Below are 21,230 nucleotides of genomic sequence, written 5' to 3' on the forward strand. Positions count from 1 at the left end.
TTTGTGCCTTGGATGTAGTCCCCACTGCTGGAAAGACCAGCACTACTGCTGGGGAAGGGGGAGGGGGCCAGCTCCCTTGCTTCACTCTGTGGCCTGAAGCCCCAGCACCTGTGTGTTACCCACCACTGCTTGGAGGGACAGGGGCTACAGCCTCTGGTTGCCAGCACTGGTGTGCATGCTGGTGGCCTGCTATAACATCTCAGATCAGAGCACTTTGCCCCTTCTGGGGAAATTTACATCTTGGAGGTAGTCCCAACTGCTAGAAAGACTGTGCCACTGCCAGGAGAGGTGGAGGCCAGGTCACCAGCTCTGCTGTGTCCTGGAACCTCAGGATGTGTGCACCACCCACTACTGCAGGGTGGGCAGGGACCAAGCCATGGGTGCTGTATTTGCCCCTGCAGCCTGTGGTTGCTGGCATGTGCACCAGTGTGAGGATCCACATTTTGGATTACTGCCATGAGGGGCAAGGATGGGAGCTGCTCCCTAGTTCCATGGCCTCCCAGAAGTCCAGTCTACCCACCTACAGATGTATAGATGCATGGATACTCAGGCATTCTGGTGTGCTATGCAGGGAGTCCTCTGTTGGTCACTGGTTGTCTGACTTGTAACTTAGAGGGAAGAGACAGAGATAAGGACTCACTTTGCCATGATGCTGATATCACTCTTCCATGACGTTGAACATCTTTTCATATGAATACATTCATTCATTATGGTTTTCAGTTCCCTGTTGAAATTCCCCATCAAGTCCTATAATTCCTTGATTATATTAGTCAAAGTTATTTTAAATTCCATATTTGATAATGCCATTATTTGGAAGATAGTTGGAACTATATTTATTTCCTTTTTAAATTTTTATAATTGACCTTGTTTTGCTTGTTTTATTTTTAAAGTTATGTTTACTGAGGTATAATTTATATACATCAAAATCTCATTTGGGGCTGGCCCCGTGGCCGAGTGGTTAAGTTCGCGCGCTCCGCTGCAGGCGGCCCAGTGTTTCGTTGGTTCGAATCCTGGGCGCGGACATGGCACTGCTCATCAGACCACGTGAAGCAGCGTCCCACATACCACAACTAGAAGGACCCACAACGAAGAATATACAACTATGTACTGGGGGGCTTTGGGGAGAAAAAGGAAAAAATAAAATCTTTAAAAAAAAAAATCTCATTTGAAGTGTAGAGTTCAGTGAGTTTTGACAAACATATACAATTATCTAACCACCACCATAAACAAGAAATAGAATTTTTTCATCACCTCAAAAAGAGCCCCTGGGCCCCTTTGCAGTCAGTCCCTCCTCCACGCCCCTGGAAACACTGATCTGATTTTGTCACTACAAATTTCCCTTTTCCAAAATGGCATATAAATAGTCTCAAACAGTATGTGACCTTTTGGATCTGGCTTCTTTCATTTAGCATGGTGCTTTTGAAATGATCACGTTGTTTTATATACCAGTAGTTTGTTCCTTTTTATTGCTGAGTAATTTTCCATTGTTTGGATATACCATAATTTATTTATCCATTCACTAGTTAATGGATTTGCTTGATTCCAGTTTGGAAGCATTATGAATAAAGTTGCAATGAACATTCACATGCAGTTCTTTGTGTGGATGTATATTTTCTTTTCTCTTGGGTAAATACCTAGGAGTGGGATTGCTAGGTCATATGGTGTGTGTTATGAAGTGGCCATGAAAATGAACCTCTCCGACCTCTGACTGCAGGGAGCCTAACTGATCACTTGCCCCAGCTGCTGCACAAAGAAATCCAATTACTGCATTTGAACTGAGGCCATGCTTCCACGGGCTGCAACCCATGGAATGTGGTTGCAGGGATACTGAGGGGGGCATTCCTGGGACACGTGGAACTCTTCACAGGTGAATTTGGATCAAGAACTTCCCATTGGTTTGGCCTAAACTTTCTTAGAACTGTGTTGCAATTTAAGACTGTTTACCTAGCCCTCACCCCTTCACAGGTGTCAGACCGCATGTAAACTGACAGCTAACCCAGCTTTCTCTGGCTCCCTCACCATTCCCCTCAAAAGCATTTTGCCCAACAGATCTGTTGATTGTCTAATCCCATCCTGGTGTCTCCTGTTTGGAGGTCCTGAACTAGCACAAGAAAATAAGTACGACGGGGTTCCAAGACTGGCTCACTTACCACTTTGTGAGAAATGAACAAGCCATCCTTAGTGGTACATGGAGTACCGGTAGTTTCTAGTACAGTCATGTGTATCTTAATGACAGGGATACCTTCTGAGAAATGTATCATTAGGTGATTTCGTCATTGTGTGAACATCATAGAGTGTACTTACACAAACCTAGATGGGATAGCCTACTCTACACCCAGGCTATACAATACTAATTTTATAGGACTACTATGATATATGTGATCCATTGTCGACTGAAACGTTATGTGGCACATGACTGTATACAATGGGGGTCTGATTGCTAAAGATTTTACCAGAAGCAAGCTGAGGGAAATATCCTGGTGGAGGGGAATGTCTTGCAGGTGTGATAATTTAGGCACTTGAAAGATGGAGGGAAATAATGCCCAGAAAGACAGTAGAGTTGGCTAGTTACTACCAAATCAAACTGACATCCCACTGAGGGATAATGAGAAACTGAGGGCTGTTAACAAGAAGCCAAAATTTAAAGAATAAATGTGAGAGCTAGAGTGACTCTTTGGTAGTTTACAAACAGGCTCTCACCAGCTCTGGTGGAAGAACAGACACAGCTGAGCAACAGAAAATCTAATCATTAAAGTTGCAGAACTAAGAGATGTTTAAATGCTCAGCCCAAACAGGTCTGCTATGCTAAAATCAGGGCCTGGTTGGAAATACCTAACATCCTGAAAAATAGGATAGGAACATCTGAATGGATGCCTCTGAGGATGCTGGCTTTGATGACTTCCCTAAATGCTTAGAATTTGCAGAGGTGACCTACTCTTTCCTAGTAAGAACTAACACTTCCCCCATGAGCAAAGATGCTGCAGAGGTTCCTCTACCTCTCCTTTTCACTGCTAGGCCAATAACTAGGGTTAAAGTCAAGTATGACCTGGCTGGGGGAGTGCTGGGGCTGATAAGGGAGGAAAGTGATTATACCCTAAGGAGCTGCAAGAATTAGCTAGGCTGTGTTGGAAAGAGCCACATGAGTATCCTTGAGAATAGACTTTGAGGGTGCTGGATAAAAGAATATAGAAAGTAAGACTGGGTAAGAAAGAATTCATTGACTTGAAGCTACTCTTTAGGGACAGGGGACATAAGACCCCAGCAAGAACCTAGGAGATACGACAAACTCTCTGGCAGAGTGGCCTTAGAGATCTAGAGAAAGCAATGACCAAAGTAAAGTGGAAAGTAAAGTGGAAATACCCAAGCTGCCCTGGCAGATAGAAGAGAAAGGCATAAGGGGGCTGTGGAAAGTTTGTGTGCTTGAGTGGATATATTATGTGAGGCAAAAAAACCCACCAAAGGATTATGTCCTTCAGGAGGGCCCAAAAGACACACTATTAACCATGACCACCAGGAATGTGCTGGTGAGAGGCAAATTAGCATCACCAAAAAGTTCAACTGTCACTCTCCTTGCAAGCTAGAGCTGACAGTAGAGGAGGTAGTTATGTAGCTAGGCTTATTAATATCCATGGGGATGGTTCCCCACTCCCATCAAGACATAGAGGCCAGATGATGGTGCTTAAATGCCAAAAGCCAGGAGGCCACAATTATCATAATGACCAGGAAAGTCAGAGAGTAGCCAAAGGGGCTTGATCTTTAGAGAGTTGTAAATATAGTTAATAGATGAGCACCCAATGCTGCTTAACATCTACTACAAAAAAAATTAAGAATTGAGGAGCAGGAGGCTAAGGGTACACACCCCAATTAAAAAATCATTATTCTTCACTCACTTCACAAACCTGAACCACATTTCAGATCTAGAACCTGTTGGCTGAAGATACATGATTAGGTCCCTAGGAGGAAGTACACTTCAACAATCCTTCTTCTAGGTTTCTCCTGAGGAAGAAAGGTCCACAGGAACCATGGAGGAGCTGCTACCTACTACCTGAACTCATGTGGAGAAGTAGATGTGTGTAGTACAATGAGTGGACTGTTATGGTCATGAAAATGCACCTTTCAGATCTCCACCTTCAGGGAGCATAACTGACCTGCTGTCTTCATGACCATGGTTATGCTGAGACCATGATTTCCAAGAAGGTGCTCCCAGCCAATGACTGAACTTGGTAGGAATACTAAGGCAGACTTGTTTCTGAGAGTTGCAGAGCTCAATTGATGGGCAACTTTACTGAAACTTTCTTATAAATGTGTCACGGTCTAAGACTTCTCCTACCCAATATTCCTTCCTTTCTTCTCTTCTTCACAGAGGTTAGATCTGTATTGTAAACTGACACCTCCCCAGTTTCCTCCCCATCTACCTTCACAAATTTTTTCCCCAACAAACCTCTTGAATGTCTAATCCTGACTTGGTATCTGCTTCTCAGAGGACCCAAACAGATTGCAAAACTCTTTTCTGAAGTGGCTGTATAATTTCACAGTCCCACAAGTAATGTATGAGTGTTCTAATTTCTCCACATCCTCACCAACACTTGGTATTGATAGTTTTTAAGATTTTAGCAGTTCTTAAAGGTGCAAAGTGGTATCTCATTGTGATTTTGATTTGAATTTCTTTACTAATCAATTATGTTGAACATTTTTCATGTGCTTATTTCCTATCTGTATATCTCTGGGGAAGTGTCTGTTCAAAAATTTTGCCCATTTCTTTGTTGGGTTGTTTGACTTATTATTGAGTTGTAAGAGTTCTCTGTACATTTTCGATATAAGTCCTTTATCAGCTATGCATTTGCAAGTATTATCTCTCAGTCTGTGGCCTGTCTTTTAATCGTCTTAACAGAGTTGAAGGACAGAAGTTAATAAAAGTTCAATTTAGAATTTTTTCCTTTATTGTTTGTGTTTTTTGTTTTTTTCTAAGAAGTTGTGGCTAACTGAATGTCACAAAGATTATCTTCTATGCTTTCTTCTAGCAGTTTTACAAATGTAGGTTTACATTCAGACCTATCATCCATTTCAAGTTAATTTCTGCATATAGTGTACAGAAATATGGGTTCATTAAGAAAAGTTAACACCTTTATGAAACCAGTTAACCCTCACCCTAAGTTCATGAGACATGCTTTACTGAAGGGAGAAAGTTTCATTGGTGAAATTATATTCAATATACTGAGCATGTAAATATCAAAGTTATTAATTATATATTTTATATTAATTTTATAAGGACACTATTTAATATTAAGTAATATTAATTGAAAACACCATGAATCTAATTTAGAAATGTTGTAATTTATATTACATAAATATATAGGAAGGGAAAAACCTAAATTAAAAGGCGTCAAGGCAATGCTAATTCAAGAATACTGGCAATTACTGAAAAAATTTTATACATGCATTTAAATTGTTTTATGATGTCTTAGAATTGAGTAAATTAAAAATAAAAACCTACCTTTTTTCTGCATATCCTGATAAAGTTTTCTTATTTCTATCTTATGTCCCTCCTCTTTGATTTTCATTTCACTCATAAGTTTGGCAACATTATTCTTATATTCCTAAAGATTAAAATATATGTTCACTCTTCAATTTAAATATGTGTAAACAACTTTTGATCACTTACAAAGTTAAAATTCTCAAAGTTTATATTAATTTTTGATATGTAATTATATCTAGAGGGGAAAGATATTGTCCATTGTTTGAATAATCAGGTTTGAGAACAACCAATTTCTGGTCCAAGGAGACAGAGACCATCTAGAGGCAATGTCTTTATATCTTTGCTTCTTGACTACTCATCACCAGTTTTGGTATATCACAGATGCTCAAAATATTTTCTTTAATTGTATGAATAAATGCCATGACAGAATTAAAATGTATCCAAAAAAAGCCAAAGTTCTATTTTAGAACCAACTTTAGGCACTGTTCGATAGCCAGCAGGCTTATCCCAACGTAAGATGAATCCCTTTGAATGTGGGCTAAGCTTTTATTTCTGAAAATAATATAAACATCCCTAATTCCAGAAGGAGGTTAAGCACTACCCATGGTAAGGGTTAGCTTTATGGGAAAGAGGCTAAAGAAAGATGGATTTGGGATTTGAGATGTGCTTGAAAGCCGCCTGAGATTAGTTTCTTGGAAACATAGAAATGATTTATTATGCTAATACGGAGATGGACATTGAGAAAGGTGCTAGAAGAGAAAGCTCCCAAAGATAAGATTTACTGTCTACCCAAAGTTATGTTCTTACATAAAGAAACCACTCACAAGCCTAAGATGTAGGCAGGAGAAAGGGAAAGCAGGAAGAATAAAAGTGAAGTAGGATAGTAACAAAGAGACAATAATGAAGGCAAGAGGTCAAGAAAAGCCTCTAAACACCATAAAAGCAGGGATTTTTGTTTTACTCACTTTTGTATTCCCAACTCCTAGTGTATATCTCTTGATATATATTTGTTGAATGAATGAGAGTGCTAATAAGAATTATTTAAATCAGAGGTTCTTAGCCTAGACCCAGTGAATGGGTCTTCAAGGGTCCACTAACTTCCTGAAATTGTATGCAAAATTATCCACATATATATGTGTGTGTGTACTTTTGAGCATTTTTTTCAGAGTGGGGAGGGGGGTCACACCTTTTAATAGATATTCAGTGGTACTGAGGAGGTAAAAAAAAAAAAAGTCAAGATCCACCGGCTTAGAAGGCTATAATTTAAAATAAAGGTACATTCCTCTAGGTTACATAAATTCAAGGGGATATTGTTTGGATTCCTATTTGTGCTACTTATCCTGCTAGGCAACTTGCAGGAATGGCCAAATCTATCCAACCTCTGGCTTTAATTAAAGCCGAGCAGATGAAGAGGGGTGAATCTCATAAATTGCTAATTTCACATGCATGTATCTAGATTTCAAGATGGGCAATGACAGAGTGGCTTTCATAACCTACTCCTGACTCAACTGAGTGCACTAAGCAGTTGCTGTACTGAGAAACCACAGCAGACAAATTTATGTATCTTTTCATTTGCCATTGACTTTGCCACCTGAAGATGCTACCACTAAAGTAGAATGCTTCCATTAATTCAGTAAGACCCAGGATTTTCACTCCAGCCTCCAGGCATGAAGGCAATTCTAATGTCCGGACTGGGGCCAAGCTGTATGTCTCTATGCTCCTCTCCCCTACTTTAGCCTGTGCTAGCCCTGAGGAATCTAATCCTTTCATTTTTCTAAAGGGACAAAATCCCAACAAGTTACTCTTGGTTGCCTTCTTTTCATTTGCCTTCTGGGAATTTTAAATTCCAAGGGATAGCCTCTGGTTGTATTTTTTAAAAATAAACCTTAAAGATTCTCTGTATACAAGTTACAAAACCTCTCTCAGTCCCATAAATATGGCCAATGAGTACCTGCTGAGTTTGTTTCTAGGGAGTGGTTCTCCATGTTTTGAATGTGTCTGGAGGTTTTGTACTAGAGAATCCTCATTGGATTGGTCATCTTTAGTTTACTTTGGACAGTACCTAATTAAGAAGCTCAGAATCTTGGGTTATGGTGTTTTCTCTTTAATTTTCACCCATCTGAAAATTCCGACGGTATTTTAGACAAAGTAGTATTCTATGGCTTGACATTTTAGAAGAGAAAGGAGGCAAAAGTTTCTCTCCCTTCTTCCTGCCCCAATTGCACTCTGACTTCACCATCCATGGTTCAGTTCTAGAGGCAAGACATGGAAAGGATGAGAAAGAATAAAGGAAAGGGATAAAGGAAAGGAAAAATAAAAGATGAGATACATTCCAGAGATATTTAAATTGTCTCAAAATTGGTGATCAGAAGCTAAATTTTCTAAGAGCACAGCCAGATGCTATTCACTACTCCTGAGTATTATCCAGAAGCCCTGGTGAGGTTTTAGACTTAGCTTGTGTTTCTTCAGAGGCTTCCCAAGTGAGGAACCAGAGTGAATTTAGAGATGATCCTTCAAGTTGAGGTTCTAAGCCTGATACAGATCCAACTTGAGTTTTGGAAATCTTAGCTCTGCCAGAGTTTGACATATTGACTCTTAGGAGATGAGAAAAAAATTAGTGTAATAAACCTCCCAAAGGGCAGAGGGGTAGGAGAAGATAAAAAGTAGCAGAGGGTATTGTGGCTCTTGGGAGAGAATTAATTGATAATCCAAATAAAATACTCCCTTAATTTGGATGGCAATAAAATTGCAATGGATTACCCAAATCATAAAGATTAAAGACTCATTTACTTTATAGTAAAAAAAAAAAGTTTAAAAGTGCTAACATATGCTAGAGTAAAAATTCTATTAACATAATTAAAAAATATGTAGCAAAATACTTGCATCTGTTTTTGGTAGGAAGAAAAAATAATGCAAGTGATATATTAGTGCATTATAGTCTGCAAAAAGACTAGAGTCCTCAAAACTTGTATTTCTTTAAAAACGTTTATTTATCAAAAATTCTGGTACACACACACATATATAATTACTCTGCAAATTTAGGCTGTCTTTATCATTGAAAACAACCACTTTTTTTTTCTAATTTGAGAAGAATGCTCTATAGCGATTTGATTGAATATAAAGATACATGAACTCACCTGTTCATGATATTTTAACTTTTCTTTCATAAGATCAGCATTTCTTTTTAGTTGTTCATTTTCACCTGTGTAAAAATCATCAAAAAGCACCATAACATATAGCACTCTTCAATTAATATGGGAATATGTTTAACATTTCAAGTTTCCATTCGTGTATGCATTCAATGCATTCACCGTGTATGCATTCAATGCAGCATCTACTACACATCAGGCTCTGTGCATGACACTGGGAATGTTGAAACAAAAAAAATTATTGCTCTTCAAAGAACTTAGAGCCTAGTGGTGAGACAGCTGTGCAAGTAGTTTTGATATGCTATGATAATTGTTCTGTGATGGCAGGATGTCTGAAATACTGTGGGGTCCTGTGGAAGAAAAGCCTATGTCAGCGTGAAGTCAGGAAAGGATTTACAGAAGTGGGACCACTTGGGCTGAGACTTAAATTATAAGGCTTACCCCATTTTGGAGAAGGGCATTCCAGATACAGAAAGCTGCACAGAAGACTTTGGGCTTGAGCGAGCATAGCACATTTGGGAAAATTACAATTCAAGTACAGTGTGGTTGGAGTGAAAACTGTGAGGAGGATGTGTTAAAAATGTTGGGGCCATATCCTAATAGGAGGTGGATATGAATGACTTTTAATTTTATTTTATAGGTTACAGAGTCATTAAAGATCTTTGAGCAGTGAAGTGAAATAATAAGTTACATGTTAAAAAGATTATCTGGCAGTGTAGAGGATGAATGGGAGAGTTTTGACCCTAGAGGAATGGATATCAGTAAAGATAGATCAAGTAAGAAGTAAGAGTCTAAGTTAGATCAGCAGAAGTAGAAAACAAGAGGAAAATGAAGATAACTATTTAGGGCATAGACTCACCAGGAGACTTACTGACTGATTGGACAGCAGAGGCAAAAGAGAAAGGGGAACTTTTGCCTTCTAGGTTTCTGATTTAGGTAACTGCAAAATGTTCATCAGTTTGGGAAAAATTAAGCGGGGAAGACTTTTAGGAGGGAAATGGTGAATCTAGATCTTCACTATGCTAAATTTGAAATACTTGGGATATCCAGGGGAACATTTCTGGTAGGCTGAGAAACTTTTAGCGGTAGCCAACAGAAAAATATTCTATAAAGGAGCCTGAGAAGAAGGGTCCAGAGACACAGGAGAGAGTGGTACTGAAAAAAGAGAGGTTAAAGGGGTTATAATCAATGGCAAAAAATGCAATAGAAAGATCAAGTGAAAGAATTTTGAGTCTGAAAACTATGGGAAATGGCTAATTCTTCTAAGCTGAAGATCATATGAAAGTGGGGAAATGGAGATAGTGAGCGCAGACTATTCCCTCGAAGTTTGATTGTAAAAGGAAAGAGTAAGGGCAATTGAAGAGAATAAACCCAAGGTCAAGGAAATTATGTCTTCCTGTTTGTTTAAAAGATGGGAGAGATCTGAGTTGTTTAAATGCTGAGAAGAATGGCCAACAGAAAAAGGGAAATGAAGGACAGAGAAAAGGAACAAGTGAAGATGCAACATCCCAGAAGAGAGAAGTGAAGAGAGATGAGAGTTAAACCATAGTGGTGAAACCAGGTTTAAGAAGGAAAGGAAGAAGGATTTCCTTTTTTCTATGCTAAGGAGGAAGGAAATAAGGCCATGTCCAGATATGTACATATTTGGAGGAGGTGCAGTGGGAAGAAGGGATGGCAGATAACAAGAAATGAGGTAGTTTACATCTGACAGCTTTCATTTTTTTCTGTGAAATAAAAAGTAAAGTAAGTTGAAAGAGAAAGAAACAGATTTAAAGGTGAGGGCTTGAAGAGTAAAAAATTTGAAAAGCCAGGATAAACTAAGGATACAGTTGAAACTGGGACTCATGAATTAATATGAGCCTGCATTGCATGATTTTGCACCAATAGCTTTCAGTAGCGTTAGCATTATAAGTAAAGCAGGTGTAAGATTGGATTGATCCATATTTGAGTAGTACAGTTGGTATTACAGAATGAGCAAGAGAAACAAAAGTACTGCTAAAAGAGAAGATGAGTGATATTGTAAACTAGATATCTAAGCTAGAAAGCGAGGGAGGTTTTGTCTTACAGCAACATTAGTGAGAATCATAGTTATATTTACTTAATGCCTTTTCATGTAAAACTTAAGACAAAAATGAAATGAAAAGAATTAAAATATGGTTTTGCATCTTTGATTTTCCCTACTGTTTCAGATCTACCATAATTGACAGCTTTTTATATATTATGAAAACTCTTCTTCTGACAAAAGATGGAGAAGGAGTAGTGCTTGACAATTTTCAGTACTCACTCTTGCTCACCTCTAGGTGTTTTAAGGAAAGACAGATATACTTAGATCAGGAAAGAGCTAATCCTGGTATATAGTGTGTGGTAAGGGTTTGAAACAGAGCCAAGATCTGTACCTGAACCAGACGTAAAAGGTGCTCAGAGATAAAATTAGGCCAGGAGTAGGCATGGAGCCTGGATTGTAATCGCTAACCAGTGTGAGATAGAGGCCAGGGCTTGAGTTCAGTGACTAACTGGGATCAGTGCCAAGGCTGAATGAGACCTAGACCTGGGTAACAATAATTGCAAGTTCTGTATTATTTAGAATCAGTTTGTCAATATCTACAAAATAACTTGCAGAGATTTTGATTGGGATTATATTGAATCTATAGATCAAGTTGGGAAGAACTGACGTCTTGACAATATTGAGTCTTCCAATCCATGACCATGAATATTTTTCCATTTATTTAGTTCTTCTTTGATTTACTTCATCAGAGTATTGTAGTTTTCCTCATATAAATCATGAGCACATTTAATGAGATTTATACCTAAGTGTTTCATTTTGGGGGGTGCTAAGGTAAACAGTATTGCATTTTTAATTTCAAATTCCGCTTGTTCATTGCCATTCATTCATTCCACTGTTCATTCAACTGACTTTTAACACTTTATTTTATTTTATTTTTTTCCTTTTTTCTCCCCAAAGCCCCCTGGTACATAGTTGTATGTTCTTCGTTGTGGGTCCTTCTAGTTGTGGCATGTGGGACGCTGCCTCAGCGTGGCTTGATGAGCAGTGCCATGTCTGCGCCCAGGATTCGAACCAAGGAAACACTGGGCCGCCTGCAGTGGAGCGCGAGAACTTAACCACTCGGCCACGGGGCCAGCCCCACATTCAATTGACTTTTGTATGTTAACCTTGTATACTGCAACCTTACTATAATCGCTTTTTAGTTCCAGGAGGTATTTTTCGTCAAATCTTTTAGATTTTCTACACAGATAATCATGTCATCTGTGAACAAAGTTTTATTTTTTCCTTCCTAATCTGTATACCTTTTATTTCCTTTTCTTGTCTTATCTATCTAGGACTTTGAGTACAATGTTGAAAACGAGTGGTGAGAGAGGATATCCTTGCCTTGTTCCTGATCTTAGTGGGATGGCCTCTAGTTTCTCACCAGTAAGTCTGACGTTAGCTGTAGTTTTTTGCAGATTTTTTTTTGATCCAGTTGAGTAAGCTTCCTCTATTTCTAGTTTACTGAGGTTTTTTTTTTTTTTTAAATCATGAATGGGTGTTGGATTTTGTCAAAAGCTTTTTCTTCATTTACTGATATGATCATGTGATTTTTCTTTTTTGGTGTGTTGGTGTGCTGGATTACATTAATTGACTTTCAAATGTTGAACCAGTCTTGCATACTTGAGATAAACATTACTTTGTTGTGGTGCATAATAAACCCACCAAAGGCATTCTTCATTTCTGTTACAGTGTTTTTGATCTCTAGAATTTCTTTTTGGTTCTTTCTTAGGATTTCCATCTCTGCTTACGTTGCCTATCTGTTCTTGCATGCTGTCTACTTTATTCACTAGAGCCCTTAGCATGTTAATCATAGTTGTTTTAAATTCCCAGTCCGATAATTCTAACATGTCTGCCATGTCAGATTTTGATGCTTACTCTGTCTCTTCAAATTGTGTTTTTTTTTGCCTTTTAGTAGGCCTTATGATATTTTCTTGATAGCTAGACATGATGTATCCTATGATCCAGAAATTCCATTCACAAAAGAAATGAAGATATATATTCACTCAAGATTGTACATGGATGTTCCTAGCAGCTTTATTCACAGTAGTCAAGAACTGGCAATAACCCAAATGACCATTAACAGGTGAATGGATAAATGGATCATGGTATATTCATACAACGGAATAAAAGGGAATGAATTACTGATACACTCGACAACATGAATAAATCTCACAATCATTATCCTGAGGAAAAGAAGCTAGATGCAAAAGAGAACAAACAGTATAATTCCATCTATGTGAAGTTCTAGAATGGGCAAAGCTACTTTAGGGTGAGGGAAATGAGTACATGGTTACCTGTGGGGTGGGGGCAAAGATTTCCTGGGAAGGGGCTGAGAGTTCTTTCTAAGGGTATGAAAATATTCTATATATCAATAGAGGATTGGGTTATATGAGTGTCTAAAATAGTCAAAACTCAATGTACTGTACACCTAAAATCTATGCATTTCACAGTATGCAAATTGTACTTCATTTAAAGAACAGTTTCCAAAAGTTCCATCTGATTGTTAAAGCTAGTAATTACAGGACTTTATAGTTCAAGGAAAATGGGCACAATATAAATGGTCAATCATTCTGTGTTTTCTCTTTGGTGTTGAGGCTGAGAGAGCTGGTCACAAATTGGGCAGGGTGGTTTTTTGTCTGTGCATTATTAAATTATTATATGATTAGCATTAGCATTAGCATAATTAGCATTCATTTATCCGGAGGGCTTTTATTCTACACTTAAATTTTCTACACTTAAATTTAAACAGGACTGGTTTTTAATCAGTTTAAATTCAGTCTGATATAAAATGGAAATTCTCCTGCCACATCCCTTCCCCATCAGTGCCTTCAACAGTGCTGTGTTGAATTTCCTTTCATCTCTGAGTTGCCAATACCTTAATGACATTTTAGGCAAATTAAAAAACTCTGCAGTGATTTCCATTACTAAATATCCGGGTTAGTTTAAAACTCTGATTTTCTATTTCAAATTTGAAAGTTTTCATAATCCTTATCACTGGCTAGATCTGGCTTGAAGGACTCGGAAGTGGAGAAAATTTTAGTTTTCTCTTTAATTGTTCTTCCTTGTCTAGCTCTTGGGGGTAGGGGTCAGGGAACGGGGAGATATTCTCTAGATTAAACTTCTGGAGTTCTAGTACTCTCTCTGATGGCTGTGAATTACTTCTATGGGCTAATATAACGGAGAGTCTGGACTCACCTCAACATTTGGTAACATGTTAGCAGCTCTCTTTAGAATGTGGGAATATTTTGCTTAAATTCTTTTTTAAATCTTGGGCCCTAGTTACCAGTCAGTTTCAGGTTGAGAGAAAAAGTCCCACTCAACATCCTATTACACTTTCCCTCCTACAACCCTAACATAGCACAACCAAGAACTAGTCAAAACAACACAACAAATCATTAAAGATTTTTGACATTATCTGAACAACGCTTTAGGAAGGTTTGTCTTGCAATACGTATATAATGTCGAGAGGAGATCTTGGAAATGAAGTCCACTTATGAAACTATTGCAGAGGCATGGGTAAGAAGTAATGAGTATGTGCCTTGTGGGTAAAAATTGACAATGTTGGGGTGGAAGAGTAAAAAGTAACTGCAAAGTTTAGAGTTTTGGTAATTGGGAGAATAGACATATTTGGAGTAGAAAGAGAAAAGCCAGAACTATGTTTACAAGGGAAGATGATAAATGAACAGCATTAAACTGAAAGTAAAAATATAAAATCAATTTGTTTTCAAAGACTACGATCAGACAGGAAAGTGTTATATTTTAAAGGGTCATATTTTAAAATACAGAGCTTAATCTTGCTGGCTTCAGTTTTACAAAAATTTTGTTGGAAAATTTGATATTTCCTTGAAAGGAAAGCACCAATAATTTGAAAAAATTTTGAACTAAAACACTTATCTATAAAATATAGTATTCTCTTTAGAACAAAAGACTTGAGATATGTTTTCTGCCCCCCATCCTCACCCCCATTCTAATGGGATTTTCAATCCACAGGAACACAATGCATTAACAGTCATGTAACCTGAAAGTTTTCAAGGTAAAAATCTATCCTGTCAGTAGAATGTGTGTATTCTAGAATTAAGAACTGGAGATTGTAGAGGATTTTGATCTCTATAATAACAATGAGCTTTACTTTCTTTCATCATTCAGCTTTGTATGATTTTCAAGTCTAAGTTTTTGTTTTGTTTTGTCACAATAATTAAGGGCTGGGAGCTGCCTAAAAAGAGATTGTGCTCACTAGGCAACAAACACCACTTGTATCTACTGGGAATGCCGAAGCATCCGTAACTGAAAGATGAAAGAAATTTGATATTTTCCAATTTATAAAAGCATATTTGCTAGTTTTAGTAAGTGAAGCATCTGTAAAGGGAAGCTAATCAACTCGACACATCTCCACTACCCACTCACCTCCCTGAAGTTATCAATGTTAACAGCCTGGTCTGTATCCTTCCCTACTTCTCTCCCAGCCTATACAATTATATATAAACATACCATATATTTGTACTGGTTTTACCCATATAAAATTATACTATACATTATTACTTGCAAAGAACTTAGTTCTTAAAAATGGGCCTTCCTTCAAGTCCATGATTTTTCTATGCATATATGTACATACATTTTATAATTTTACATAAATAGCATCATACCATACATGCTGAGATACTTTTAGGACACTTTTCCCTTCTTTCTTTCGTTTTTTTTGGGGGCCTTCTTCCTCTTCCTCTTTTCTCCTCTTTCTCCCTCTCCCTTCACATCCCTGGTGCAATTGTGTATCCTTCTGTGTTTCTCTTCATGCTCATAACCTCTGGATCAAACATATGTATACACACATACCTATTTCCATATTTTTATTCATATCTTTTGCCCATTAAAATAATTCTATTAACTGATGGTCAATTTGTAGATTTCTTCATATACTGTAGATATAAACCAGATTGGTATTTGAAAATATTTTTTCAAATTAATTATTTGTTTTTTGACTTTTGGGTGAAAAAATAACATGCTAAGTTCTTTTCTCATTGTCGTTGTTTGTGCTTTTGTTGCATTGTTGTTAAAGTCTATTAGATCGGTTTTTTCTTTACATAGCGTCTGAGGTTCCCAGGTCGCTTAAGAAGATATTCTACAGCTCTAGGTTGTAGCTCTGTGTTGTATACTGGGTTTTCTTTTAAGTTTTATTATTCTTTTTTACATTAAAGTTTTTTATCCATCTGGAATTTATTTTTGATGTGGTGGGAAAAAGTCTAACTTTCTTTTCTTCCAGACGGAATGCTAGTTGTACTAATACCATATGTTAAAATGCTATTGTTTTTCCAATAAATTGAAATATTCCTTGTGTCATACTTATGTTAACAAATATTGGGGCCTGTTTCTAGAATCTAGTCCTTTATTCTTTCATAGAGATATTCTTCAATTTCTATGCCAATACCATATTGATTTCATTACAACAGCTTTGGAACATGTTATCATCTGGTAATGGAAGTCCCCCTCTCCCACATTCTTCTTCTTTTTCATAGTTTTATTGTTTGTTTCTTCTGTCAAATGAACTTTAAGATTATTTTATAGAATCTTCTCCCTCCCCAATCTAGTATTTTAATTAAAATTGTATTAAATGTGTATATTAACTTCAGGAAAACTGACCTTTTAATGATGATAAGTCTTCCCTCTGCCAGAAAAATTGATCAACTTATTTAAATGTAATACTACTTGCATATTATCTAGCTTTGGCACATCCATAATTATGCTAAATAGAACCACATAACTTATCTGTGAACTAAAGCCATCCACTGAAGAAATAGCTCACCTCCTGGATACTTTATATTACATTTCAGTTGGCTCTATGTTGACTTTTATCAGTAGTACAATCAATATGATTATTGTTGGTGCTGCTTTTTTTCATCATCCTACCGGATTCTACATTAAATTTTCAAATACATATTCCCACTCTGGCTACTTTTTTAAGTTGTAAGGCTTTTGCTGCTCTGGCTGGAGTAGTTATAAATTCAAATAGCATTTTGCATCACTGTAGAGTGCTCCTAGTCCTGATATTAGGCAAGTAATCTTTCTCTGACCTGCCAAAGTCCATTTTAATCTCTTGGACTTTAATAATTTTGCAACATAGTCTTCTAAAATTCATTAGTCTCCTTTGGTATCAAACTGAAAGTCCTTAAATGTGAATTGTCTGTATTGTTTTATTGAGTTTTGTTTTGTTTTTGTTTTTTTTTGAGGAAGATTGGCCCTGAGCTATCATCTGTTGCCAATCTTCCTCTTTTTTTTTCCTCTCCAAAGCCCCAGTACATAGTTGTATATCCTTGTTGTAGGTCATTCTAGTTTTTCTATGTGGAATGCTGCCACAGCATGGCCTGATGTGCGGTATGTAGGTCCGCGCCCAGGATCTGAATTGGTGAACCCTGGTCCGCCAAAGAGGAGCACACAAACTTAACCACTCGGCCACGGGGCTGGCCCTAATAATCAATTTTGATTAATTAATTTTGTTCAGTACAATTTTGTACAGTAAAGTTTTACTATAAATAATAATGTCTTCTTTGAAACCTACCCTGATAGAGTATAGGGGCCTAAATAAATTCAAGTTATTCAGATTCAGTTCAGATAAGAAAAAAGTAATATTAAGTTGCAAGAAATTACTTGTGATAATTGGTAAAAATAAGTTTGAATTCTACTGGTTTTGGAGGTGCTCCATATTTGCAGCTAACTACATGTGTCTCCCTCTTTTCTCCATATGACACACTGCCCATGTGTTTGAATTCCTAAGATAAATTTGGGAAATTCATTTGATTTGGGACTGGTTATATGGTGATAATTCTCTAATGGAGAAAAGTCTCTGAGTCTGGTTTTCTTTGTCCTGGTAGTAATCACTGGCCATAAGTTAGAGGGCATAACATCATTATCTTTCATACAATGAATTACAGGGTTTTTCGTAAACTAGCATATGGAATAATATACAATAATATAATACAAGAAAAGTTCCTATCATTTGATATATTGTGATGAGTCATACTCTGTTTCTAAGGACCCATGTCCATACCTTGAACTCCAAATGAACATTACTTCAAAGACAGGAAGGATCCATTCTTTGAGTTATAAAGACCAAATTTGGGGGTAGAGAACAGAGGAATCAAGCAACAAGAGAAACAGTCCACAGTATAAAGGCCTGCTAATACTTTTGCATAACCTACATAATGTGCCCTTGCCCCTCTCCACTTTGATAGAAAGCATATCAGATGCAATTCATTAATATTGTTTCATGACTTTCCCTCCCAGTGTCAGGCTAGTAGTAATAAAAGGAAGAGCTTCTTTAGTCCTTGGTAATGACAGTATCTTAGAAACTATATTTAACTTGATCATCCAATCACTCGTGAGAATGAGAAAGACTCAAGTTTTCCCTTAAGCTGTTAAATTCCAAAGCTATTGCCAAATATACCTTGGCTAGAGGGACCAACCGCTTTCTCGTACAGAACTGGTAGGAAGTTACGGGGGAAGAGACTGGCTAACATAAATAACAAAGTCTAAAAAGTAGTGACACACAGACGTGGTGTTCTAAACTAATAGTCTCCAAACTTTTATAACTGTATTTCCTTGATAAAAAAAATAATCATGTACTCCCCAATTCATGTCTATTTATTTATAAATCATATATATGTGTGTATATATATATATATACTACTTTCTAATTGTACACAATTCTTAAAACAGATAAAAGTAGAAATTAAAAAGGTGAACTAAAGAGTAAATGTTAAATTATTTTAATATTATTTAAAGTATTGTTATAAAACTTAAAAATTATTGAATTGTTATTATTGTAAATAAATTTTAGTGAGACAATGGAACTGAAAATGAATCAGTAATTTTTACAATGTTGATTTAACTCTGACAAAGAAATTTGAAGGCTGGTTTCAATATTCAGATTGTTTTGATATTTGGTTTTAATGGAACAAATGCGTCATTGGCTGTACTTACTAAATCAGGATACTCATTTTTCAATCCCAAACATCAATTAAGAAAAGGTGATTGTTTTTGAAATTTTGTCAAATATCTATCTTCCTTGATATTAATTATTCTTATAAATCTCTCAAAAGGTTTTTCAAAATAAACAAACATTTAAAAAAAGGGCTCAAAATCACTGAGAATCATTGTCTGAAGAATTTTTATTGAATTTAGCATTCCTGTCAAAATTTACTACAGTGGAACCATTTTAAAACGGAGTCAGAGACATCTTTCCAGAGAAACTGCCTTCTTGTCTTGAACCTTGGACTGGGCCAAACTTTTGGATAATTGTTTTACAAGCAAGTGTTTGAGAAGTCAGCAGGAGAACAGACATGCTGATCACAAAGACTGAGGACTGTTGATTTTCTGAAGATAGTATCAATAGTCAATCAATGTTTAGCCAAGACTAGCTCTCTGCCTCTAACGCCAGTTAAAATTCTTTGTAATACAACCTCCCTTCTTTGCCAGTAAAAGCCTCTGACTTTTATTCCCCAGTGGGACGCTAACTGGGTTTCTGCCTGAATCTATGCTCCCTGAATTGCAATTCTTTGGTCTTAAATAAATACTTTGCCTCTTAAACTGGTTTCTGTTTCTGCAGGTTGATAGTCCTATGCCAAGTTAATGTGCAGGTGAGAATACTTGAAGTTGACACATTTTCAGCTTCTAAATCACTGGATTTAGAACCAGAAATGGATGGAACTATTTCTAAATATCCATTTGAAAATAGTCTTGCTTTAGATTAATCTCCTAAAAGAAGTTACTTGGCCACCATTGGCTGACATTTCATGAAGTATGATAGATTTTCATTATTTTTAACTTTTTAATATGTCTGATGAAGAACCTGTACAGGGGTAGGAGAAGTGACAGCTTTGCTACTTTCTTATTATTGACTTGTGCTTGCATGATTAATATTATTGTCAAACTGTGTTTTATTTCTTAAAGCTACTTGTCCATTCTGAAACGATTAGTTTGATTGTAAGTAGCTAATATAATATATAAACCCTCTTAACCAGGTACATGTAAACTGTACTACATGTCAATAGTCTGAGACTGAAGAAAAAATAAAGATGCAACTGTTCAGTTTTAGAACTCCCACTCTCCTTGGGAGCAGAGGAATCTTGTGTATTTTGTGACTGACACATAACTGATGTACAGAGAGAGTAAGGAATAACATTCCATTATTAAACTTTCATCAGATTATTTGCCTTGGTTGTTAGACAAAAATAAATGTAAATGAGAATTTCAGTGTTTTCTTTCTCATCTCAGTAGATCATCTTTTACACAGTCCATAAGCCCCTATTGAAAACATTGATAGAAGAGAGTAAAAGAAGGTATAATTTCTCTGATAGCAGCTGAAGAAACTCTTAAGCCTAGAGGGTAATTGATTTACCAGGTCATTAATGTTATCAAGAAACCAAGTCCTTTTAGTCTCTTCTTCCTGCTATCCTCAATACTGTCATAATTTTAAAGCTGGAAGCAAGAATTTTGCAATAATTTTAGGCATTATATGCAGACTTATCAACAACCAGAACACAGTTCATATTTTGGGAGAGAGGGAAATTATTCCAGAAGCCGTCCCTTGGAGCTGGGATGTAGTTAGTTTCCCCTGAGACACATGATTGAGTGGATGAAGAATGAATGTCAGAAAAAAATCAGGTTTCTATTAAGAAGAGGAAATAGTTTCTGGAGAGGTAAACATTTGTAGCCACTCTGTAGCCTAAATAAGCAAATTAACCATATAATCTTGACAATCAAATGAATGAAAGAGGTGAAAGACAGGTAGTTCACATCTATCACTTTGCCCAAACCAAGGCCTGTAGAAGCACTGGAAAAATGAAATCAGTAAATCACTATTTCTGCCTGAGAGGCACCATAGGATATCCATTTTCAGGAATGGTTATTTAAAAATTTGTCCTGTCATATCTGTGAAACGATGGTATTCTTGACGATTGGTCAATGTCATATACCCTTCTACAAAGAAATAACGTTTCATATATTCATTATTGAATTATAATTGACTTTCTGGGACTTCAAAGTATTTAACTTTAATTTCTGGTAGATGTTTTACTTGAAAAATATCTTGAAAGTGTTAAATTAAATACCATTTGAATCCCAGAATAAGAGGATTGTAAAGGATTATGAACATTCACATAGTTTTTCAATGCAGCTAGGTGTTGTATCCAGTCACAGAGAAGAGAAAAGTTGTTCTGAGCCATCAGCATTGAGCTGCGAAAATGAAAGCCCAAGCCAAGTGTGGGATGGGGATCAAACACTGGGAAAAAATGAGCAGAATGCTAGAACCAAGTAAAGTGAAAATCTATGGGACATACAGGGATCAGAACCCTCCTTGAATTAGCCAAAACAAAAGGCATTGGAGATGATATGGTTCACCATCTATTACCCTTCTTGATCTCCAAAACAGCTTTTAGTGGTGTATTGATAATGAAATGAATTCTCTCTGTATTGCAGATGCTGTTTGTGTGTGAAGTTGTCTAATATGCTTTCTAGATTTATTTCATCAACACTTGAGGAAATATTTTAAGGTAAAGTAATGGGGAAA

At 36.7% G+C, this 21,230-nt stretch overlaps 1 protein-coding gene across 1 annotated transcript in view; it reads right to left on the reverse strand.

Annotated features, from left to right (window-relative positions):
• Window positions 1-21,230, reverse strand: part of CCDC152 (coiled-coil domain containing 152) — a 37,096-nt gene that overhangs the window by 9,182 nt on the left and 6,684 nt on the right. Inside the window, exons 4-5 of the mRNA XM_014855172.3 lie at window positions 8,614-8,678; window positions 5,495-5,597 (exon numbers count right to left, since the gene is read on the reverse strand). Coding sequence (XP_014710658.1) covers window positions 5,495-5,597; window positions 8,614-8,678 — 168 coding nt within the window. The remainder of the gene's footprint in view (window positions 1-5,494; window positions 5,598-8,613; window positions 8,679-21,230) is intronic.

Source organism: Equus asinus, chromosome 10, assembly GCF_041296235.1.
Source record: "Equus asinus isolate D_3611 breed Donkey chromosome 10, EquAss-T2T_v2, whole genome shotgun sequence".
Lineage (NCBI taxonomy): Eukaryota > Metazoa > Chordata > Mammalia > Perissodactyla > Equidae > Equus > Equus asinus.